At 35.6% G+C, this 26,078-nt stretch overlaps 1 protein-coding gene across 1 annotated transcript in view; it reads left to right on the forward strand.

Moving 5' to 3' along the window:
• The first annotated feature begins 176 nt into the window (after positions 1-176).
• The window catches only part of LOC128982440 (17-beta-hydroxysteroid dehydrogenase 13-like), a 31,160-nt gene continuing 5,258 nt past the window's right edge, over positions 177-26,078 (forward strand). The window contains exons 1-6 of the mRNA XM_054401403.1: positions 177-232; positions 2,345-2,592; positions 4,557-4,700; positions 5,066-5,251; positions 8,395-8,524; positions 23,947-24,067. Of these exons, the coding sequence (XP_054257378.1) occupies positions 220-232; positions 2,345-2,592; positions 4,557-4,700; positions 5,066-5,251; positions 8,395-8,524; positions 23,947-24,067 (842 nt within the window). The 5' untranslated portion in view covers positions 177-219. The remainder of the gene's footprint in view (positions 233-2,344; positions 2,593-4,556; positions 4,701-5,065; positions 5,252-8,394; positions 8,525-23,946; positions 24,068-26,078) is intronic.

Genomic DNA, 26,078 nt, shown 5'->3' on the forward strand with positions numbered 1-26,078 from the left:
AGCACAGCACAGACACAGACAACAGTCTGTTGTTAGTGGCACGTCTGCGACGATCCACCACACTCTGAGGTAGGGCGGTAATAATGACGCAGTTTTTGTTAATTTTCAATCAATGCTGTTATGCATGATTTTATTGATGATTGACAACTAACTCTGTTTGATTTTTAAAATACTATAGTGGTTACACGACTGTAGGTGCTTTTGAGTGTCCATTTTACGATGTTTAAAAAAGGTTTGTAATCAAAAATACCTACTTTTAATTGTTTACTAAACATTTGAGAATGCAATCGTAGTCTATTGTTATAATAGATAAAAGTAACTGTAGGTGTATTAGTTTCATTGTGACATTTTTCATCATAAGTTCATGTCAAATACGTTCCCAGTTAAACTAGTGCATTAAAAACATATTTTTACCTAAAAAATTCAGTTTAAACTACACTGTTAAATCAAACGTTTACTTAAAATAATAAAAAAATCTTGCGTGAACATTGCTAAACAATTAATAATATTATATTGTGAATTCAGACTCCTCAAATATTTACGGACGCAAATAAATCTTAGTATAAATCGAAACATATCACATTGACTAATATCAAGTTAGCGTTTGTTTTATTTTTTATTGAGGTTTTTATACATTGAGAAGAGATGCTGTTTACAAGGACGTCACGTGTTGGATCGATGCTAATTAATTTACGGACATAAAATTGCACTTTTGCTATCATACGTGCAGGATTTCATAATTTTAACCAGGAATTACGAGCATTTTATTACTGGAAATACAAATTAACATGTTGTTGTGTTACACCTTAGCTTGTGTGATGGCGCATTCTCGTCCGTAATAACGATGAGCTGCGCAGCGAGCGTATGTTGACGATGTCTCCACTTATCAGGTTGTTGTAAATTATCAACAATAGCATACACCGTCGCGACTTTGCTAACGACAAATCAAATTATATGTAATAATGTTGTACCTCACAGACAGTAAAAATGCATTACATATTATCTTGAAATAAGATTCGTTTTTGTTCAATCCATTCGTATGTGACGATGAAATCATATGAAAAATGACACTGTGCAGTGGTATAATGTAAATGCCTGTTATTTTAGTTCAGTTATTAAATTAATTAATTTTACTTATTATTATAATAGTATATTATAATAGTAGATAATTATTATAGTTCGAACGGATTTACTTATTTAGTACTCACATAAAACAAATCAAACATACTATCTGACGACTCAGATACTGTATAACCATCGATGTTCAAATACACTATCAGGATGATTCTGTAAACACAGCGATGTCAACAAATGTCAACTAATGTACAAGTAAGGCATGTCGTGGTCTACAAAACATCCTCCACCTGACGAGGAATGACTCAAATGTAATGCGAACAATGGAAAACAAACAAGCTTGGAGGCTTGGTAAAATAGAATGCACTCTTTGTGTACATTCATATTACCCAACAATGTATTACAATATAGGACAAATAAGAAATCTATTATACTATATCATTTATTATATTATTATTATATTATTTACTTTTTTGTAAAGGGTTTTAATTTATTTCAATACCATTTATTAAAATTAACTCGCATTTAATGGCAAATACTATCTTCTTCAATAGTATATTTCATAACAAGAGTAGAAAGTGAGTCATTACACATTTCAGACCATGTTTGAAATACGAGATTTATCGAGCACTTTAAATGGTCGAGAATATGTATAGACCCACATTCAAGCGTTTCTTAATTAAAACAGACTTTGTATGTTTCTTTGTTACAAAACCCATAGAATTTTTTAGGTAATGCCTTCAATTTTAAAATTTATTTTGGTAGTACAGTTTTGGTTGTTAAAATTGAAACAGTTGAGTTTCTTTACGTTGGCAAAATCGAAAAAAGACAGTAAAGATTAATTTCCCATTGCAAACATTCTTTTTCCGTAGTAAAAAAATGTAATGATTAATTTTCACAGGTGATAAACATGTAACGAAAACATGTAATTTCACAGTAGTGAAAACATTATCGCCAGGTTTAAAACTTCAAGAGGACATAGAAAAATGAACCACAAAAGCATGAAGAGGCATTATGCGGGCATGAAGAGTGCTTCTGTAAAAATCTAATTCATTCTTTACTTGTTTGATACTTTGATAGCTTATTTGGCATTAAAGATGCCGCAGTTGACGGCGAGTCGTCTGTTAGCCCAGGTTTAAAAGGTCGGCGTATATGACGGCAGCATACTCTGTCGGTGGCTCGATTGAACTGTGTCAATGTTTTAATTCTAACTGGCTACATCTGTGAAATGGAAATTTAATATTATTGCTGAGTTGAAGAATGTTCACAGAGATGACGGCCCAGAAGGACGGAGCCCCGCACTACGAGGACGGGGACTCGCTGCCTGCCACGGCGGAGGACGGTGGCCCAGAGCCGCTACAGCCGCCAGCTGACAGACTACCCGGCATCAGGAGTCCTCTGCTGTTGATGGTACAGACCCTCGGACTGATGCTGAGCATCCTCCCAGCAATACTGTACAGCGTCCTCAGGAAGATCGTCCCTCCTGCAGGCAAATCCCTCAAAGATAAGGTTGTGCTGGTAAGTGTCTCCTGGATTTTAAACATATTGACTATCGACTTTTGGAAACTAAAGTAAATAATAAAAAAATTAATTTCCTTTTATTTATTATTTATATATTTTTAATTCATTTAATTTTTATAAATTTTAAATTTTTATTTTTATTGTAAAACTCCTAGCATGGGAATGGTATGTCTAATTCTACACACAGTCGATGGCTCAACTAATAACTGTACGACAAGATGCTGCAGGAAGATTTTAATATTGGTGTTGCTTGGTCTCGTGGTCAGTCACAGTCGCAGAGCTGTTGTCTGGCAACACACAGTAGTAATCTAGCAGTTCGTAGTTAGGTTCAAATCCCGAAAACCACTCCCAGTCACAGGAAACACCTACTGTTCGCTAGAAAGTTATACAAGAGGCTGCGGTGGCTGGTGGCTATATACCGTAGTATATTTGTCGTCACAGTTTAATGACCTAATGACCTAATGTGTTGTTCCTCTCTGTCTGGCAGTAGATGTTATCAGATGGACTGACACGTGACGAGACACGAGCCTCAGGGGTTTGTTTACTTCTGGTAAAAACATGCATTGTGTCATCCCAGAAATCATACAATATTAGGCAGCCTTGTTAAGAGTCTTATCCAGGAGTGTTAATCAAATGTGGGTTCAGAAAATAATAGGGGTGCCTACTTTTAAACGTTAAAATAAAAATGTGTTTGCGTAACAGTACTGTAATAAGCTACAATGCTCAAAGCAAAACACACATCCTGCTTAGTGTGACTTTCGTTAAGACGTTACATAACGCCGATTTTTGGATGGGAAAATAAATCTTTACTAAATTTCATCTTCAATACAAATCTATGTTTAGATGAGTCAAAATATTTTATAGATCTGTCGGTGCTAGTGCCGTAAGTAATATTCGTTATCTCCCCCATGTTTCAATACAAAACGAATTTAAATTATGTTAATTTACAAAGTTCAGGCTACGTTTTGGGTAGGGTTTATTTGAGTTTGAAAACACAAAGAGTTTCCTTGAGTTTATCAAGCCGGTTCTTGCAGTCAAGTCTGTAAATAAAAGCAAAGCAAAGAACGGAACCTGTTGTCGGGCAGAATTACTGTGACTGGATCTGAACTTGCACGATACGTACCAAGGTCGTGGCCTTGACAACCGGTCCTTTGACTACGTTTTTAACCAATATTAGTCGAGGATATGACATTCTGTATCAGCTGTTTTTGTTTAAACCCTTATGCACCCACTGACATTTTAAATCGAAATAAATCCTACATATCTGTGTTTTTCGTTATGTGGGAAATTCGATACTACGTCGGCATTGTATTGACTGCAAATGGTACTGTTATTTTGATTGTATCACTCTAAGACCCTATCCGATACATTCTCTATAAAACAGCAAAAAAAATTCTGACGCATTATTTATTGAATTAATTAGTAACTGTAGATTTTATTTTTATTTTTATGATCAACTGTTTCTGTTAGTAGTATTGTGTCTTGATTGTAGGATTACAAGGTCAAAGTACAGTACAGTATAGACTGTCGAACATGGTCGGGAGGTATCTGCTTTATTGAATTGGCGAGAATAGTGGCCGACGTTCGGATGCGTTGTAGTAATACATCTTCACCCCGTTCACCGCAAATTGTAATTTAACTCATGTTGAATTCAACTCTACATGAATCAACAGAAATGTGTTCAATGTCACGATGGTAATTTGAGCAAAAACTTAATACTATAGTCAATGTTATCCATAATCAAATAATTTAACTAATTATAGTACCAAGAATACCTAATCTGAGTGTACATGATATTAAAAAAACATTGCTTTTAAATATTTAATTTATACGATAAGGTATGATATACGGTTGTATCATAATATAAAAGATCAACAAATTAATTAATTAGGCACATTGGCAAAACAGGAACAATTGACTCGGTAGATTGGTACCTACATGATGTACATATACCTCTCTAGGTGACAGGGGCAGGGCGAGGGCTCGGCGAGGGACTTGCCATGAGGTTCGCCAAGGAAGGGGCCAAGGTAGCAGTGGTGGATGTGTTCCCTCAGTCCGCCCAGGAGACAGCTAGGGACATACAGGAGAATGGTGGGATAGCAAAGGTTAGGAGAGTTTTTACCTTTCATTTCCATTATTAAGTTAAACAGAATTCATATTGGCGTTTGGATTTAAGAGTGACTGAACGAACAATATGTCATGATATCGCTTTTTCTTTGCATAACAAGCGAGGTGGATTAAAGGAAAATGTTACATAAAACTAAAACCAGCAAGTTTTTAATCACAAATGAAGTACTGTATTCAACAAGTGATAACAACAAGGTCAATTTTTGAGTGTTGTATTTAGTTCAAAATTTTACTTCTTTACAATCGACCAACCCTTTGAATTACAATTAGACAATACAAACTATGAAAACACTATTACTCAATCTAATACATATTACTACACTACAACATGATCTGGTTGTAGGCGTACGTTGCTAACGTAGCCAAGGTAGAGGACATCCAAAGACTGAGGCGGGAGGTGACGGAGGATCTGGGCCCGGTGGACATCTTGGTCAACAACGCAGGATTGATGTACGGCAACACTGTGACTGACATGCCGGACACGGACCTCCGCGCAGTGGTAGAAGTCAACCTGCTCAGCCACTTCTGGGTGAGGACAATAATCATTCATTGGCTTCAGAAAAGGGTCATAAATGTAGAAAGTTTTGAGTACTTTGCACAAGTTGGTCTTCTAAGAATAGTAAAGCCTGCATTTAAAATTCAAAATCTTTCTACTATTACTTATTAACAAAGATGCTACATTTAAGACAAAACATCTGATGTTTATTTAATCAATCTCACAGCACACAAGACAAAACAGCTGATGTTTATTGCAACAATCACACTTTACACATAATGCCTATCGTAGTGTTTATTGGGACAACATGAATTACTTTCTTCTGTGGGGACTGAAATGACATTAGAATCCATTGAGTCCAGCATCTGCTTCAGTTTCATCTTTATGTGAGCTTTGTTTTTATATCTCCATCATAATTTAGAAAAAGGTATTTCCATCACATAGGTTCAGTCTTCAATAGAGGTATTTAAATATAATTATACTAGCGGAGTACCGTCCTTCGTAGAGGGCTGGCATATAAGTGTAAAATGCTTATTGCAGTTATACTCCAACTTAGCGTTTGCAATAGGGGAGGGCACATTTTGATAAAATTTGCTTCTTTAAATTTACCGTATCTATTATAGCCATTATGTTCTACCACTTCACTTAAACAATATAGGAAAATAAACTATTAATAATTCGCAAAATATCACAAATTTGTCATGCAATTAAAAACATGCACATAACTGTAAACAATTCTACTTTGACAGTTCTCATTGCGTATCACAGTTTTTGTTGCGATTCAAATTAGGCGATTTCATGAATGCAAAAAATAATAGTGCTGCACCCTGTTGGTAAATCTTATAACTTTTTAATACTTTTGCATATCATAGAACCAACTTTTTTAGTTGAAAATATACTTATTGTGACTATCTACTCACTCTCTGCCCTGAGTAATGTATGACTGTAGTACAAATGGCGAAGGAGTTCCTACCCTCCATGAAGGAGCGCAACTCTGGTCACATTGTGGCCATCTGCTCACTCTCTGCCCTGAGTAATGTATGACTGTTGTACAGATGGCGAAGGAGTTCCTACCCTCCATGAAGGATCGCAATTCTGGTCACATTGCTGCTGTCTGCTCACTCTCTGCCCTGAGTAATGTATGACTGTTATACAGATGGCGAAGGAGTTCCTACCCTCCATGAAGGATCGCAACCCTGGTCACATTGTGGCTGTCTGCTCACTCTCTGCCCTGAGTAATGTATGACTGTTGTACAGATGGCGCAGGAGTTCCTATCCTCCATGAAGGAGCGCAACTCTGGTCACATTGCTGCTGTCTGCTCACTCTCTGCCCTGAGTAATGTATGACTGTTGTACAGATGGCGAAGGAGTTCCTATCCTCCATGAAGGATCGCAACTCTGGTCAAATTGCTGCTGTCTGCTCACTCTCTGCCCTGAGTAATGTATGACTGTTGTACAGATGGCGAAGGAGTTCCTACCCTCCATGAAGGATCGCAACTCTGGTCACATTGCTGCTGTCTGCTCACTCTCTGCCCTGAGTAATGTATGACTGTTGTACAGATGGCGAAGGAGTTCCTATCCTCCATGAAGGATCGCAACTCTGGTCACATTGCTGCTGTCTGCTCACTCTCTGCCCTGAGTAATGTATGACTGTTGTACAGATGGCGAAGGAGTTCCTATCCTCCATGAAGGATCGCAACTCTGGTCACATTGCTGCTGTCTGCTCACTCTCTGCCCTGAGTAATGTATGACTGTTGTACAGATGGCGAAGGAGTACCTACCCTCCATGAAGGAGCGCAACTCTGGTCACATTGCTGCTGTCTGCTCACTCTCTGCCCTGAGTAATGTATGACTGTTGTACAGATGGCGAAGGAGTTCCTACCCTCCATGAAGGATCGCAACTCTGGTCACATTGCTGCTGTCTGCTCACTCTCTGCCCTGAGTAATGTATGACTGTTGTACAGATGGCGAAGGAGTTCCTATCCTCCATGAAGGATCGCAACTCTGGTCACATTGCTGCTGTCTGCTCACTCTCTGCCCTGAGTAATGTATGACTGTTGTACAGATGGCGAAGGAGTTCCTATCCTCCATGAAGGATCGCAACTCTGGTCACATTGCTGCTGTCTGCTCACTCTCTGCCCTGAGTAATGTATGACTGTTGTACAGATGGCGAAGTAGTTCCTATCCTCCATGAAGGATCGCAACTCTGGTCACATTGCTGCTGTCTGCTCACTCTCTGCCCTGAGTAATGTATGACTGTTGTACAGATGGCGAAGGAGTTCCTATCCTCCATGAAGGATCGCAACTCTGGTCACATTGCTGCTGTCTGCTCACTCTCTGCCCTGAGTAATGTATGACTGTTGTACAGATGGCGAAGGAGTTCCTACCCTCCATGAAGGATCGCAACTCTGGTCACATTGTGGCCATCTGCTCACTCTCTGCCCTGAGTAATGTATGACTGTTGTACAGATGGCGAAGGAGTTCCTACCCTCCATGAAGGAGCGCAACTCTGGTCACATTGTTGCTGTCTGCTCACTCTCTGCCCTGAGTAATGTATGACTGTTGTACAGATGGCGAAGGAGTTCCTATCCTCCATGAAGGATCGCAACTCTGGTCACATGTTGACTTTCTCCTTACTCTCTGCCCTGAGTAATGTATGACTGCTGTACAGATGGCGAAGGAGTTCCTACCCTCCAAGAAGGATCCTAACTCTGGCCTAATTGTGGCTATCTGCTCACTCTCTGCCCTTAGTAATGTATGACTGTTGTACAGATGATGAGGAAGTTCCTACTCTCCATGAAGGATCGCAACTCTGGTCATTTTGTGGCTATTTGCCCACTCTCTGCCCTGAGTAATGTATGACTGTTGTACAGATGGCGAAGGAGTTCCTATCCTCCATGAAGGATCGCAACTCTGGTCACATTGCTGCTGTCTGCTCACTCTCTGCCCTGAGTAATGTATGACTGTTGTACAGATGGCGAAGGAGTTCCTACCCTCCATGAAGGAGCGCAACTCTGGTCACATTGTTGCTGTCTGCTCACTCTCTGCCCAGAGTAATGTATGACTGTTGTACAGATGGCGAAGGAGTTCCTATCCTCCATGAAGGATCGCAACTCTGGTCACATTTTGACTATCTCCTTACTCTCTGCCCTGAGTATTGTATGACTGTTGTACAGATGGCGAAGGAGTTCCTACCCTCCATGAAGGATCGCAACTCTGGTCATATTGTGGCTATCTGCTCACTCTCTGCCCTGAGTGCTCCGGCCAACGCTGCAGCCTACTCTTGTTGCAAAAGTGGAGTCAAAGGTGGGGTATTAATCTCAGAGGAAGGACTGATATACAATATCTGGGCTCGAAGTATCAATGTTTGGTATGGGAATAAAATACAATTTAAAGAAACGTTAACAATTGAGATCAAACTGAATAAAATGAGAAAAGGTAAGGCAAAATGATAAATAGATCAAAGGACCAGAGGGGTAATGAAATAAGAGTTGAGAGTGGAGTGAAATAAAGGGTATCAGCAATCCAACACATACTTTCTCTCATTAGCTTGTCAACAACTCTTATCATGGGTAAAAGGTGGGTTTAACTATAATTTTATTGGAAAAATCACAAAAGATGCATTAACTTTTGAGCAGTAATTTTTATAGCAATTAGGGTTGTAACATTTTGTTTACAGTAAAAAAAAGACTATAATACAGTATATTTCATTTTAATCAAAACCGATTGAGCAGTTTTTTTTTGGAAATCATATTTTTGTTATTTTATGGGTTTTTATGGAAAACAAACACAAAAGAACCCAAATTTTTACAGCAATGGGGTTTATACTCCATTGCACTTATTTTTGTGCACTCTTTAAGAGTTAAAAGGGCTATAATATACTAAACTTGAATTAAAATAGTTGGAGCGCATTTAAACAAAATCTTTTGTTATTTTATGGGTTTTATACAAAAAATCACCGTTAAAAATAAAAATTAAAAGACTAAAAATACCCGGAAATACCGTGTAGTAGTACCTACATACCAAATTTCATCAAAATCGGACCACAGGTCCGATCTGTACCTATGTACAACCAGACACACACCCACACACACGCACAAGGACGTGTAGGAGGACCTCGGATGTGCGAAGTGCCGTTGTATTAGCACATGCGAGGTCTCGTACCGTATTAGCACTTTGGGGGTCTTCAACTAAAACATTTTTTATTTAATTAACAAAAACCATTTAAATTATGATTGCTATTGATTATTCATTATACAGGGTGAGTTTTAATTGTCCCCCCCCCCAACTTTTTTCTACATTTTTTCAGATATCAATCCCAGAACACTTCCAAACGTTGTTGGGTAGTAAGTACTTCATTTTGACAAGGTGATCATTTCCGGCCGCCATCTTGGATCCGCCATATTGGATGCAAAATTTTTTTTTCAAATGTAAAGGTGGGGTTGTGACCCATTATTTCGAACTACATTTTTACCCTGATTACAATGCCGCAAACCGTTTTTAAAAATCTTGATTCATTCTAAAGTTACGAGGGCTTTTTAAAACTTTATTTTTAGCCCATTTTAACATTGTGCATTTACAAACTAAGACCATAATCCCAAAATAGTGCTAGATAATGATAAGTATACACTACCAGTAATTGTCCACCTATTTTCACTTGGTTATGACTGATGTATTTTTTTCGGCCGCCATCTTGGATCCGCCATTTTGAAATGTGATAAATTATTTTAAATATGAAGGGGGTGTTGTGACCCATTATTTCGAACTACTTTTTAAAGCTGAACTCAATTCCATAATTCGTTTTTCATTTTCATTTTTTGATTTTGAAATATTGACATTTTTAACACAAAAATTTCAATATTTCATACATTAAACTTGATAACAAAAAATGGATTGCGGCATTGAGTTTAGCTTAAAAAAGTAGTTCAAAATGATGGGTCACAACACCCCCTTCATATTTAAAATAATTTATCACATTTCAAAATGGCGGATCCAAGATGGCGGCCGAAAAAAATACATCAGTCATAACCAAGTGAAAATAGGTGGACAATTACTGGTAGTGTATACTTATCATTATCTAGCACTATTTTGGGATTATGGTCTTAGTTTGTAAATGCACAATGTTAAAATGGGCTAAAAATAAAGTTTTAAAAAGCCCTCGTAACTTTAGAATGAATCAAGATTTTTAAAAACGGTTTGCGGCATTGTAATCAGGGTAAAAATGTAGTTCGAAATAATGGGTCACAACCCCACCTTTACATTTGAAAAAAAAATTTTGCATCCAATATGGCGGATCCAAGATGGCGGCCGGAAATGACCACCTTGTCAAAATGAAGTACTTACTACCCAACAATGTTTGGAAGTGGTCTGGGATTGATATTTGAAAAAATGTAGAAAAAAGTTGGGGGGGGGGACAATTAAAACTCACCCTGTATATGTATAAGATACCTTACAACATTATTTATTAATTTTTTAAGTCAGTTTGAAAAATACCAACCCTATGCACAAAAGCGAGGTCTTACTTTTCTGTACCGACAAACGAGGTCCTAAAAATGCTCAACTGGATGACCTGATCTAAAGTCATTGTTTAGTAGCAAAATCTGATTAAAAGCTATTAGAGTGGGCTGGACTAGTTGTAGGACGCGGGACTTCGTTCCCAAAGTTCCTGGGTTCAAAGCCCGCAAATCACCAATGTATTTTATCTCTTTAACAATGGCGTGACCCTCTTGCTTAGTCTGAAATAATGTGTAAACTAATTCTTGGCAAAAGCTTAAAGCACCATTATGTGAACGTAGTACAAAATTAAATGAAAAGGCGTCACCAGAATATTGTTCAGAGGAAAGGACTTACCAGGGGGTTGATGGGGTCCAGGAATCAGGAGGGTCTAGTCCTCTTGGAAAATCTTGGAAAAACAAGTGCTCAAAAAAAATATAAGTGAATTTAAAAATGCAACAATTTACTTATGCTCTTAAATTTATTCCCAAAAATATGTCTTCCATATCATGTTACAGTTAATTTTGTGACCCTTCTTCAAGGAAAGCAGCCCCCTTCATGCAACCTTATGCAACCCCCTAAAGCCAGTGGTGGCACAGAACTCTCTACTTATATTGAACACCATTAAGAATTAATGACAATGGCATTTGTTCTTTCTTTAAATATTTTACCTCTCTGAAAATCTTAGCCTACCATTTTTACCTTAAAAACTTCACAAGCACTAAACAAATTAATTGGTACTTTTCGGTGTTTTTAAGACAAACGAGGTCTTTAGCACACACATACACTTAGTCAGGACTTCCGAGGTCCCGTTGTTTTTCCACACAACCGAGGACCTAAGCACCCACATAATACTCAGTCAGCACTTCCGAGGTCCCGTTGTTTTTCCACACAACCGAGGACCCAAGCACACACACACTATCAGTCAGCACTTCCGAGGTCCCGTTGTTTTTACACACAACCGAGGACCTAAGCACTCACACATACTCAGTTAGCACATCTGAGGTCCCGTTGTTTTTCCACACAACCGAGGACCTAAGCACTCACACACACTCAGTTAGCACATCTGAGGTCCCGTTGTTTTTCCACACAACCGAGGACCTAAGCACTCACACACACTCAGTTAGCACATCCGAGGTCCCGCTATTTTTCCACCCATCGAGGAGCCGAGAAAACAATGTAAGTTAAAAGTAGTACATACAGGGCGTTTATAAAAGAATGCCGGGATTTTTAATGGTAATTGCTTGGATACTATTCAAGTTAACTAACGTTTTGTACGTCAAATTGAAGCTAAAATAACTAAGTTATTTTTCCCGTGTAGCAAGGGAGGAAACTTTGACCTTGGTATGCGTAAAACAGGTGCGCGGTAGTAGGCCACTAATATCAATGTACTGTATACAGAACCATATATATAAGGTTCTGAATTTATTGCTAATATAGCGGCCTGCTATTGAGCTCACACGCCTGACGCCAGTGCAATGTTTGTGGCGCAACAAAAGGCACACAGTGTAATCTCTGGTTCACAGAGTTTATATTGATTGCTAAATTAAACTAAATTTAAATCTACTAGATGATGAAGAGATTTGTCGCTGGCTTGATGAGTTTCGTGGCACCGTAGTTTTTTAAAAGACATTCACCTGGCCGGCTTAAATCAAGCGATGACATATAATAGTCTAAAGAATCCGACAATTCTGCAACAAAAGCCTAAAAATATTGATAACGCTGGTTTACGATTTTTTTCGAATAAACATAGATTTATACTTCTTAAAGAGGTTGCCTGGATGTAAACTCTAGCTGGGTTTTTGTTCCAGAGCTCAGAGCTCAGAAGTCAAAATTTTGAAATAGATGGAATAAGATATATAACCTTCTTTTCTAATTCTATTATTTTTTCTTTGAATTTAGTTCGAGCATGGTTCGGGTCTAAAAACTCAGACACATTTAAAATTTGCAATGATAATGCTCTATTTATCATCATATTCTTACACCTAGTTGAAGTTGTATTCTTGCGAACTATTCTTCAGAGGAATTTATCAGAGGTGTAGATAAGAAACATATGAGACCGCATCTGTTGGTTAACAGATTAGAAGGCTAGCGTCTGTATGCCACGAACTGAGTAGAAAGTTATAAATGTTGTTAGAAAGAGATAGAGATAGTCCCAACTCTAGTCAAACTAGTAAAGACGCCACGCGAACATAGGTAGCTTAAAGAACAGTATCAGATGTTATTTATAGAGCATTTAATTTATGTTACAGCTACAGAACAATGCTCCGATACAGATATCTTAATTTAGTTATGATTAATCACAAGATAATGTACAAACATAAGTAAATTAAACAATTTTAAATAATTCAAACCTATGCTGACAGATAACCATGAATATGAATAAAATACCCGGAGACCGAACTTTGCTTGGATTGAATTAAACATTAAATTTATTAGATAAGTTATTTTGCTAAATTAAAGAAATTTTGTTGTACGTTTATCAAATTGAACAAATTTTAGATGATACAAAGAAAACATTTTAATACACCTTTATAAATTCATAGATTTATATACAAATTACCTGTATCGGCTGTTTTATTTACTGCAGCTACAAAAAGGGAATGACGATAACATATCTGCACTTTAAAGGGCTGTAGGGCGGAAACTGGATTTTTTCCAGTGTAAGGGCCTTGTGACCAAATTCAATCGACTTCTCGTAGCCAAATACCCCATAGTACAAAAATTTTAAATCCTTGGACGAAAATAAAAGTTTGTCCGTACACGCGCTTGTTTTAGATTATATGATAACAGCTTAATCCAAAACACCAATCACTTAAATTGTATACTTTGATTATTTAATTAAATTTTTACTCCTAAACACAAAAAATGTTAAAAACAAAAATAAGAACTAAACAAAAATGTTGCAAAATTTCTTTAACAATAAATTAAGTTTATCAAAAAATACATCCAGATCATCAGAATGGTTATTATGAAATCTTAAAACCTAAAAACAATGGAAAACTAAAATGAGTTGTTGATTTATATCTAGGCGGTAAAAAGAAATTTAAATTCCTAACGTTAGGCCTGGGTACATACAAATTTACATTCTCCAGTAAAATCTCACTATCAACAGTACCATTGATAATTTCATAAATAAATGGAAAAAGAGATGACTTTCTTCTCAGAGACAATTTAGGGAAGGAAAAAAGTACTGCTTAAATTATTAACAGGAAAATCAAAGGGGCATGGATGAGAAAACATCTAATGTATAAATCTAAGAAATTTGTTTTGGAGGACCTCAAGACTTTCACTTTCGGATTTAGGAATGTATTACCACAGTAAAGCACAATATTCTAATTTACTTCTTATTAGAGTTTGATATAGTTAAAAAAATTGGTTCTAATGTTTATTATTTCTTTTAATAAACCCTAAAATCTCATAAGAATTTGCTAGCAATCGATGAACATGTACAGAGAAACTAGAAGAAGTAAAAAAGCTACCCCTAGATCCTTGTTGACTAATCATGTTGACTAATTTTAATGGTTTTTACCAATAGTGTGTCCAACTGACGCCCAAAGAATACCTTCTGCCAGAGTATGACATTGCAAAACATTTTCTAGCATTAATAGATAACTTATTATTTGAACACCATGTCTGCAATAGAGTTTATTCCCCTAAATATTTTCAAATTATCAGCAAATAAGAAATATTTGTAATTGCAGTATTAAGACAGCTTAGGTCATTGATAAAAATTTAGAAGAGCAATGGTCCTAAATTTGATCACTAAGGAACACATGAAAAACTAAAATATACAGAGGAAATTACGTTAGAGATTGATACAAACTGGGGGCGAGTCTTTAGATACAATGTTATGAGGCCATTAACAAGCAAGAATTAATTGAAAATCGTAATTTTAATAACTTATTTAGTATGATATCGTGATTAACCTTATACAAGGCTTTAGTAAAATCTATCTAAATTACGCCTAATACCACCAACATCAAGCTCGAAAAAATGTCCAGGCAAAATTTCATTAAATTTGTAGCAGATGGCCGTATAAGCAAATACCCATGCTACTCAGGACAGATCCTACTCCTTACTGCATTGAATATTTGTTTGTACAAAAGCTGTTCATAGACTTTGGCAAATTAATTTATCAAAGATATCGGTCTATAGTTCTCTATATTACACTTCTCTCCAGACTTAAATGTAGATTCGCCTCCTCCCACACGGGAAAACACAAGTTGAAAGAAAAAGATTAAAGATATAAGGTAATTAGAGGACCCATGCTGATCCGCAGCGTTTAAATAAATATAATATCGAAGAAATAATAAAATGTATGATTTTTGATTGTGTAATACAGTATCATGAGCTTAGCTGGTTCAAACGATCAATAGCACAAATTAAAGCTTATAATTTACTGATTATTTTGAGTCTAAAACATATAGAAAAACATGAACAATACTGGATCTATTGATATTTAATCATATACAAACCTTGTGAAAAATAATTTTTATGTTGGTTGTTCACATTGCGTTTGCTTGAAACTCGTCCGATTTGAATAAATAATAGCTTAAATGAAAGCCATTATTTCACTGAAGGTTCTAGACTAAAATATATAGGATTATAAAATTATAACTGGTGATGGTACATCTTAAATTGAAGGAAGAGTAAGAAAATAAATCAAACTATGTGTTTTGGTCGAGTAATACAGTAGGTAAATATTTGCCGATGCTTTATGTGAAAACTTGGCGTGCATTCCTTCAATTTGAGACCACAATCATGAAAATCGGTCGAGTAGAAGGGCCAAACGAACTCGGCAAAGAAAAACCAAATTTAACTCCCATAAGAAATACATGGGGGCAAATTTCGTATACGTATACACCGAGTGGGATTATAGATAAATATATGCCGATGATTGATGGCAAATCTGTACGTGCATACCTTAAAATCGAGACATCAATCATGAAAATCGGTCGGGTAGAAGAGCCAAACGAATTTGGCAAAGAAAAACAAATTTAACTCACATAAGAAATACATAGGGAGCAAATTTCGTTTTCACCACACTATGATGTTTTTGGCTGTATTACATACGTTAATTGGTGGCTGAAAGTTACGTTTTGCTGGCCATGCCAGCTGTCATCGTAATTTGGGGACCGAGCAGGTTTTTACAGGCCGGGGCCGCAAAATCAGCTGTCCGCCTACTTACTTAAAACATGAATGCATTTAAAATACACAATCAAAATCCATAGCATTGCAATAGAATTGTGTTATTGTCACCGTTGCCAAGCAACTATTTATTTTTATTTTTGCTGATTCCTCAAATTATTTCTTCACATAACCTTAAAGTTGTAGTTGTGTTGACTATCAGTGTGCATTATTATGGTGGTGAATAGTGGTAATAGGGTATAGTGTGGTGAAAAATAGCGTTCGTACCACGGACCGAAATGGTTTTGCAGCTCTCGATCGATTTAAGTTCTCGTCTTCGTCTCGAACTTAAAAACTATCTCGAGCCGGCAAAACCTCATTTTCGGCCCTAGGTACGAAATATACTATTACGTATATGCCGAGTGAGATTAGAGATAAATATATGCCAATGCTTGATGGCAAATCTGTGCGTGCATACCTTCAATTTGAGACCTCAATCATGAAAATCGGTCGGGTAGAAGAGCTAAACGAACTCGGAAAAAAAACTTTCCGAAAAAAAGTGTTTTTATATATAAGATTTTGCCAAAACCTCACCATACCCCATACCATTTTCAATCTGTTTACGACATTTGCTCTTCAAATTATCAAATAGAAAATGAGGCGACTGCTTTGGAAAACCTTCAAATATCACCGTTTAATGCAATAGACCATAAAAGAAATGCCATAAAAAATGGCCAAGCCATAAAAGAAATGAAATCTAAGAAGTCATCAGGTCCTGATTGGATACCAGCATATATTGTGGAATAGTTTATTATTAGACTTCAAGAGTATATGTTTGTTCAACAATCACACCTAAATGTAGCAAGTAAATGATTGTACAAAGTAAGCAACTAATAAGTACCGTGTTCTCACGGACCTCAAATATCAATTCAATTATTTATGTGGCAGGGAACTATTTACTTATTTAATATTAACTACTGTAGTGGTTTGTAGCAACATAAGTCCCCAAAAAGCTAAAAAGTAAAACAAATTATTGTAATATTTAAACAAACTCAGAATCAAATTATCTATGTGTCAGTATAGATATCCCAATACAACATACCTTTTGTGAGAAAACAGTTTATTGTTTGGTCTTTGTTTGCTTTTGTTGATGTTATTTCCAATAAATAATTTGAATGACTCCAGAGGTTTAACTCTGTCTGCTAAAGGCAGCAAACATGTTTGTGAATAAATATTGGTTTACTAAGGTAGCTTTGGTTTTTTGGTTAATGATGAAAAAATGGCTTCCATGATTGAAGTATTGGAAATTATCTTCGTAAAATATGAAAAGGCAAATAAAGTTGTGTTGAGATAAACTTTGTTCTTGACCAATACCGCTAAATTAGCACCCCGACCCAGTTATTATTGATAGGTTTATGCTCCTTTTGTAAAGGTTTAACAAAATTATTAGTGTAAAGTAAAGGCATCCCATTGACCAAACTTGACCATAGATTTGTCAATACAGTAACATTAAAAAACTACTATTATTAGCCCAGTGTGTAAGTTTGTGTGGCGGTATTTCTCCTAAAGGTGCGATTGACTTTACACATTCTATCAAAAAAGGGCATAACCAACGTCTGATTACTAACTATTTTGCGACTACTTAGGGTTCCATTACCAAGTTATCGAAAATAATCACGAAATTACTTTTCATCAGCATCGTCGACATGCATAATTTTGGTTAGTTTTAAAAAAGAAACAGAAACTACCTCTAGGTTTTACTGTTATATATGGATGCTCCCTTCACTACCGTGCATGCTAGGCTATATTATTTGAACCTTTTGGCTTGGGAGCAACAGGCAGTATCTGGTTAAGATATCCTCCAAACATAAATGTCAGTAAATTTACAAACATCGTAGAATACATCTTTAACATATTATGTTTTAAATCAAAACAAAGCAGAAGTTTTCCATCTAATCTTGAATAGTTTTTATTATTTTTTAGTCAATGTGGCTATTTCATGTTAAACATTCCTTCCAACACAAAAATAAACCTTCAAATTAGATTTAAATTCAAATAAAATTTTCAGCCATTCTAAGTTCAATTCCTTCGATTTGTGCCATCTCCTGTGAATAATTTACTTAAAAATACACAAGTTTTTAAATCGCACAGTAAGACAGTTGATTTCATCTTTCTTAATGCTTTTCTTAAGGAGAACTACGTTATATCTAATTTTGTTTTAACATTTTGGGAATTTCACTATTTTACCCACTGTCACGGGGTCGAGACCTTTAATTTGAGCCCTCTTCCGTCATTCTATGACCTCCCAGTCGCTCACAATTTTGACGCAAAGAATCGGCTTATGTAATTAATATCTAGATTTTACCTATTTACATGGCCCTATCAATGCCGACGTATGAATGTAATTAAATATTCATTCTCTGTCATACAAGCAACTATTTACTAACTAGGTGAAACCCGTCGAAATCGACGGTTACTTTCAAGGCTCACGTTAATTAATCTAACTGCGATAAATTGCGTGAAATATATACATATTTTGAACATTTAGCATTGTTTAAAGAGTAATAAGTGTAAAAACAATAATGATATTAATTGCGTTAGTTGCCAAATTTGGTTGATCATTAAATGATTAAAATATTTCCCTACTGTACGTCATCGGAGTTATTATTAGTACGTTATATGGTATCTCTTCCTTTGGAAGAACCTTTAGATAGTATTAAAATCGTATTAGTGGATCTTTTGTAGTTAAACACTTCCGTGATTTCGTCAGCGTAATATGATTTTTTTTTAAGAAAATATTTGTTGGGAAGACATATTCTAACTTCAAAGGGAGGTATATCCGTTACAGTGCAAGTTTGATTTTTCCTTCGTCACGTCGCGTCAGTTCATATCGTACTTCTGTGCCAATGACTCTAGCATAGTTTTGAGAAATTGATTGTGGAGTTACTGTTAAAGCTGGAATTCCTTGACATGGGGGATGTCAGTTAGTTGTCTCAGCCTTATCAATTACATCACCGCAATTGCATGGACCTGGATATAGTCGTATATCAAGAATATTTAATTATATAGACCTATTTATAGGGCATCGTGTTTTCACAGACATTCAGAGGACTATTTACCTATTTTTTCACTCTACCTAGGCATATCCTTCAGGATTTTTAAAACGTAAAATTTAGATTTAAGCTATTATCACCAAATATGTGTAATTAAAAAAAACTAAATGATTCTTCAGTGATTCCCCGTACCTGTATTGGATAGTTTAATTATATGTAAATATTACGATTATTTATTGATTCAAAGGTTACCGTGTTTGCCCCAACCAGTCTGATTTAAGATTGCCTCTATTCTGTAAGCACAATACTTAATTAATTTATCATCCACAATTTCCCGGATCTCTTCAGAGTCCAGAATGATTTATTAAATAAATAAGCCTACAAATCTTTACTCACGGTATGATTTAGTCAGTACGGATCTACTCCTGTTTTAGACTATTTTAACTATCTAAAAATAGTCCGTGTCTGTTTTGAACATATTTTTTAATGGTTTAATTAGTTAATATTCCTTCGATAATGTCTTCACCGCTTAACTGGCTTGTTTATGAAGTTAATCCCTTTGGTACCGTGTTTCACGGACCTGTATGATTTAAGGCCTAGCAAAACAATTATTCATCTGTGCATGCCCGAAACTATTGAGATTAATTTTTTAATACTCGACAAATATTATATTTTTAAGGTAATATATAGTATTTTTAATTTGGCATCGATAATCAAACTACGTTCATCAGAAAAAGGTGACAAGTTGAATGCATTTTTTGTAGATTTTTCAAGTACTTCCTATACTATTGATATAAAAATCTCTTATATTAAAACTTTCATCAATAGGCGTCTCGACGCATGTTTTATATGTTTTGAGGAGTAATTATTGTACTACTGTAGTAGTACGTAACACGTCCGTAGCGGTTTGGTGCAAGGGTGGCATTTCAACTTAGTTTGAATCAAAGAAGTCCTCTCCTGTTCAGCTTGTTCGTAAACGAGTTGCCAGAGCTGCTGGAAGGTGGCTGTAATTTCGGTGGCACGAGGGTAAAGGATTGCTAGCCTCCACAGCAACAGCGTTACAAAATAATGATTATAAATACTAATGATAGTTGGAAACCCTTGCAGTAAATATGACGAAATCCAAAATAATTGTTTTCACGAAGGGTGGTATAGAGTTTTGGGTCATGATAAGTGGTGGTATAGGGCAAACAGGTTAAAGTGGTAAATTGCAATAATTATTTGGGAATGTTATTTACTATGTCATAAGAAAAACATTTCATAGAGAAGTAGAGACTAACTACAGTATTAATTAGTTATGGAAAAAGCTGGTAGACAACAACAAAGTTCCACTGCAAATTAAAATATAGGGAGTTTATAATATAATCGTGTTAAAACATTTTATTGACGTTAATGTTAAACAAATACGGATATAAAATATATCAACAGAAAGGAGACTCTTAAATTTGTCATAGATACCCCTACAAGTGCTTAATGTGCCGTGAATTAGTCGTGGAACAAGTTTCCAATCTAGGCTGTAAATTGTCCCATACACCGGCTAGCATCGCAAGGTTGATTGATTCTACGGCATTGCGAATTCGTCCATGGAGCTCTTGGAGTGTTTGAGGCATTGGCGGTACATAAACCTTGTTTTTACATAGCCCCATAGAAAAAATCACACACCGTAAGACCAGGAGATCTAGGGGCCATTTGGGAAGAGTTGTCATCGCCGAAATGTTTTTTTATCATTTTGAAAATTATGCAAATACGTCCAAGAAACCCCGAAGACTGATTATTGAACAGCTGATTATAAATCTTAGAAACGTGCTTTTCAAGCATATGTTTTCAATATTAATGTGGGACAAGAATTGAGTGAGGTACACGCCATTAAAACCAGGGGCCCATTTCATAATAAACTACAAGTTACAAGTTACAACTTGTAACTTGTAATTTCCATTAGATTTGCATTGGGCGATCAGCTGATTTACTAATAATATTAGTTTGTACTTTATTATGAAATGGGCCCCTGAGGATTCTTTTATAAACGTCCTGTATTATGTTTTGAATCTATTTTCAGAGATATTTTTTGCTACGGTGCTCAGTTTGGAAGTTTCCAGAAATTTCTCAGATAGAAAATGCTTGGAACACGTTTATAAAAAGGATGTTTAGATTGCTAAATATCACTTTAACTATACTGTTTACTTAGGAACTTGTTTTGAAAAATTGTATTTCTTTAGTCTACAAACTAACTTGACTTACATTTTAAAGTTTTTTATTTGGCAGAATCTCGTTTACCAAAAGTTATTGCTAAGTCTGTGATTGGGAAAAAATATGTTTAGGCCAAAGAGTGGAAACGTCTAGGACGGAAACACGGGTTTTATATTGTTTTCGGGACAGCAGATGTTTTAGGAGATTAGTGAAGATAATAGAGGCACAGCTGGAGAATGATATGGTTGGCAGGGAGTGTGTGGTGTACATCACAATATCACCAGCAACTGCTTGCCGTCGACCTTGACCTAGGGCCCAGGAATCCTTCTAAGAGTTTTCTCACTATACATCGATGCAAGGTCTTACTTATCTCATGGGTTAGGCCCATAGATATATAATAACAACAACAAATTTTGTTATTATATATCTATGGTTAGGCCTAAGCAGAGCTAGTTGATTGGAACCAAACAGTTTTTCATTTTGTTGCTATTTGCTCTATTTTTATAAATATTAGATAATGCATAAAATACATGAATGATAGGGATTAGCATAAATTGGCAACCTTTATGAGAGAGGCGTAGAAGATGATGTGGGATGTAATTAGAGAATTTAATCAAGAATAAATAATGATGAAAAATATTGTCTATTCTTTCAAAATTCAGGCTATCAATAATTCATTGATTTAATTACGGGAACGGGGTTTTATGGGGGGTTCTACCAATAAAAGTTATTGGTCTCAAAACATATTTTTTCTAATTTCTCTCTAAACTATCTTAAAGAGTAAAAAAAAATAGTATATTAAAGTGTTTTTGTACGTTTATTGGTTATGGATAAAATTCTAAAAGATGTAAACTTAAAATCCCCATGTCATTCTTACGGAGAATAAGAGTAAACATTTGTAGTTTGCTTGTTTATGCATTTATTTAAATCAAAATTGGCAAACTTATTTATTTTATACTAAGCTACGAATATTAAAAAAAAAACACTTGATTACCCTCCCTGTAGCAGCAAACCTAGATACTTATTAAACCTAATGTTATTTAAAAAATATATTTAGGTGAAAATCAAATCATAAAAATGGAAATATTCTTAGGACGCAGTGGTAGTCTGGTGATAAGATATTGGCGATTTGCTGCATCACATCTGAAGGCGCTCGCAGGTTTTGCTGCCACAGGGACATTTATTTAAATAAAAGTCCAATTACCTAGCATAATGTGGGATTACCTACAATTAAAATTACCTAGCATTAATTACCAATTAATGTGGGACTAAGCCAAAGCTTTGTTGAGTATCAAGCATACCCTTAGTCTAAAACTAGCTTAGCCTTGTTAAGTCCTTCCTAAGAACGTGAAGATAAGTAAAAAAATCTAGCCAGGTAATATATAGGTTACGAAAATTAATAATATTCTCTAATAAGTATTTAGTTGAGATATAATTTTTACGGTTATGTAAGCGAATTAAACATTCGACATAAAAGACTATTTTCTTCACATTACCTTCCATATTTATAAATCTATGTATTTTATTATCTTTAGTAATCACATTATTGTTTAGTGCAAACATCTATATCAGAATGTGTGGAATATTTGAAAAGTAACAGTCACAATCATACTCAGAGGTCCTATATGATCTCTGCGTTTCAGTGTTTGAAGATATTACGTAGACCTCGGATGTGCTGACTGAGAGTCAGAGAGTGTGGAGTGCTTGCGTGCGCTACGGGAGCGACCTGGCGGGTGCCCCGGGAACCTCCAAGCACCCCGAAGCACTCTATGTTTACCATGTCACATCCGAGGACCTAGTTGAAAATCGTAAAAAACATACTAAACAGGCTGTAAAGATGGAGAATAACACGAAAAAAACAGCAGATACATCCGAGGTCTCGAGTGCAAGACCTCGTTTGTGCGGTGAGTCCTCGGAAGTGCGCTTGAGGTTTGTGTCAGGACCTCGCTTGTGCGCCGCTACAAACTCACACACACACACAATCACCACATTGAAAACCACCTTTTTGGGTTCAGTGGTACCCAAAACGAATATTTCCACTAAAAACTCAAAGTAGAAAATTTTGACGAAAACCATTCTTTCTCCATTAATATGCCATGTATAAGGAGGGAAAGTAAAAATGAACACACTTTTATAATGGTTACCGAGAACAAACTGTTACGTTTAATCTGATATTGAAGGTCTTACCTTAGCAATACTACATATTATTTTATTTAAAAATATAAAAACATTTAAACTTATCACATTTCAAATTACAGTTGACTCAATAGTACAATAGTTAGGGATAAAAACTATGGGTTTTTTAAATGTCAGGATATCCTCACTTTAGTTTGGGAACATTGGTAACTGTCCAAATCATAGTCACCATGGTTTTGATCACTAACTGTACCATTTTCGTGTCAACTGTAATTTGGAATCGTTATTTAGATTTTTAAAACATAAATGATAACACGTGTTTCATCATTAATGATTAATGTTAATGATTGGTATGCACTTGTTGGACAAGTAATTTAAAAGCACTTTCTACGGGATACTATAGTAAAACCTGCAAGATGCAACTATTATAATACTAGGACTGTATCAAGTCATAAACGTTTTATTCACTTTTATTTGGCGAGTTGGTAGATCAATAGACTATGGGATGTGGGATTATCACAGTGATTTTATGGTTTACATGCTTGTCTCCACTTGCTTGATTGGTAACATTTATTCTTGTGTATTCTACTGTATCTGCTCAACCTGCTTACCTGTCAAACAGTACTTTACTGTTCTTGTTTGTATTTTAAATTTTATGAGTAACTCAATTATCAGTTTATTCTTGTTAACACAGTAGTAACTTATATCCTGATATTTGTTCTGTGTTAGGTTTTATGGAGTCTCTTCGGGCAGAACTCAACTCTCAAAGTAACAACGATATTAAGGTTACTACTGTTCTGCCGTACTTTATAAACACCAGTGCCTCTTATGTGGAATTTTTTGATTTGAGGTGAGAACATTTTAATTGAACTCTTGTCTATTTATTACTTTTACGTAATGATTAAGTTAAAGGGGACAGATATTGGTTGTTTTATTTGTTGTTGTTTCTCTTAAATCTAGTGTGCAAATTATCAATAATATGCTGTTTAAGGCCCCCCTCATATCCAACGTACAATTAACCATTAATTGGATTTTCAATTAGATTACCAAAAATCTTTGACCAATATTAATTTTGTAAATTAAAATGTAATATTTAATACAACTCACAATATTTTATTAGAAGTTAGAACAGACGTACAATAGACTAAAAATCCCAAAATAATATACAGCCAATTACATTGTAATATTTAAAAATCCATTTGTACTGCTGTTTTAAAAAGCTGAACAAAGCCAATAAAAACATTTTGTTTATGGAGTTGTTTTATAACCTTAAATAATATTCAGATTTTCGTATACTTAGGAAAGGTCAAAAGATAAATTGGATACCCCATGTTACATTCCTGATCTTTGAAATTGGACCAAACGTTGATTTGGTTCTTTGGATATTCAAGTTTTAATTGTGTGTTTACATCAAAACGTTAAAGATAAGTATGTTTTTATAAGCTGTAAGAAAGGGGATTAACCCCGTACCCAAGGTGCTCATCTATGCAGACACTCTGTTCACATTACACTTAGTCGACCAGTTGGTGTGAACAGAGTTGAACAGTAGCATGAGCATCGATTTACAAATTCCTTTCCCAGCTGATGTGAGCTAGGCGATGACCGGTAGGGCTGACTTCCAAGAAACACCGTTAACCTATTAGCCACACACCCTATCGGTAATCAGCCAATGAGAAGGGCTAATGATGAAGATGGAGGGGTCAAGACTCTTGGAGCTGGAGGATCTGAAGGAAAACATCGAGGAGATCACCACGGGCCACCGGAGAAAGAAGATCGGGAGTTTGGGAGTGCGTGTATCGGTGTGTGTGCTTCTGGGACAATAGACAGTATGTAGAAAGAATAAAATATCTAACTAACACTTTGTCAAACATAAAAGTCATATAATTTGTCAGTAACTAATTCTTTTATACTTTCAATTGATTTTCTTTTCTTGTAAATTTAACGTTGCAAATTAATTTATCTTATTATTGTTGTTTTTTGCATTTTCTAAGTTTTCTTTTGCTGTTGTAACACTTTGTTACTTTTGTTGTTTTTTCGTAATTTAAATTTTTGTTCATTACACGTTGAGTAACACCCTTAAGCAGTCTTATGTCTCATTAACCTAACACCTCTTGACTAAGCTAAGCGAGTGTAACATTTAGGAAACTTAAACTTAAAGTGAGGCATGGGACTCGCATGGTGGAGGCAGCCGCACGGCGAAGGCTGTCTTTGCATTTTAACTAAACAGTAACGATCCTACATTTATTTTAATAAACTATCTTGAAACAAATTATATGACTTGTGAATTATTTTAGTTTATTTATAGTCAATTATAGTCACTTAAGTTAATATCAGACTCACGAATCGTAAAATGTATAGGGTGTTAGTTTAAGATAAATCTTAAAGATTATGAACAAAACAATATAGGCCACTAACCCAAATAAAAACACGTATCTTAGCTAGGCCAATAACCTTAATAAAACCACCAAATGTAACAATAGCTTATGTAGGTTTGTCACATTACTAAAACTTAAAAGATAATTTATGGATTTAGATTTTGATATTGTTAACATTGACATATATAGCTTAAACAAAACTGAGGCTTTACAACTAGCTTGTCAATATAAAATACAACTCCCACCCATCCCTTAAACCGAAACCCTAGCCAACCTAAGAACAAAATTAACTTTCACCAAAGATGTTTTCAAGACTGCATTTAGACATCCTAGTTTTGCTGAGGCATTAACAGACTTGTTCTTTAACAACAAACTAGAAGACAAAACAAAAGAACAGTTTAGAGATTTGCTAAAATTCTAGAACATACTTCAAGAACCAACATATGACACTATAAACACTTCTGACGACCAAACACAACCTGAACC

The sequence above is a fragment of the Macrosteles quadrilineatus genome, unplaced genomic scaffold, assembly GCF_028750875.1.
Source record: "Macrosteles quadrilineatus isolate MER2022 unplaced genomic scaffold, UCM_ALF_1.0 Scaffold_1__1_contigs__length_201487025, whole genome shotgun sequence".
NCBI classification, from domain to species: domain Eukaryota; kingdom Metazoa; phylum Arthropoda; class Insecta; order Hemiptera; family Cicadellidae; genus Macrosteles; species Macrosteles quadrilineatus.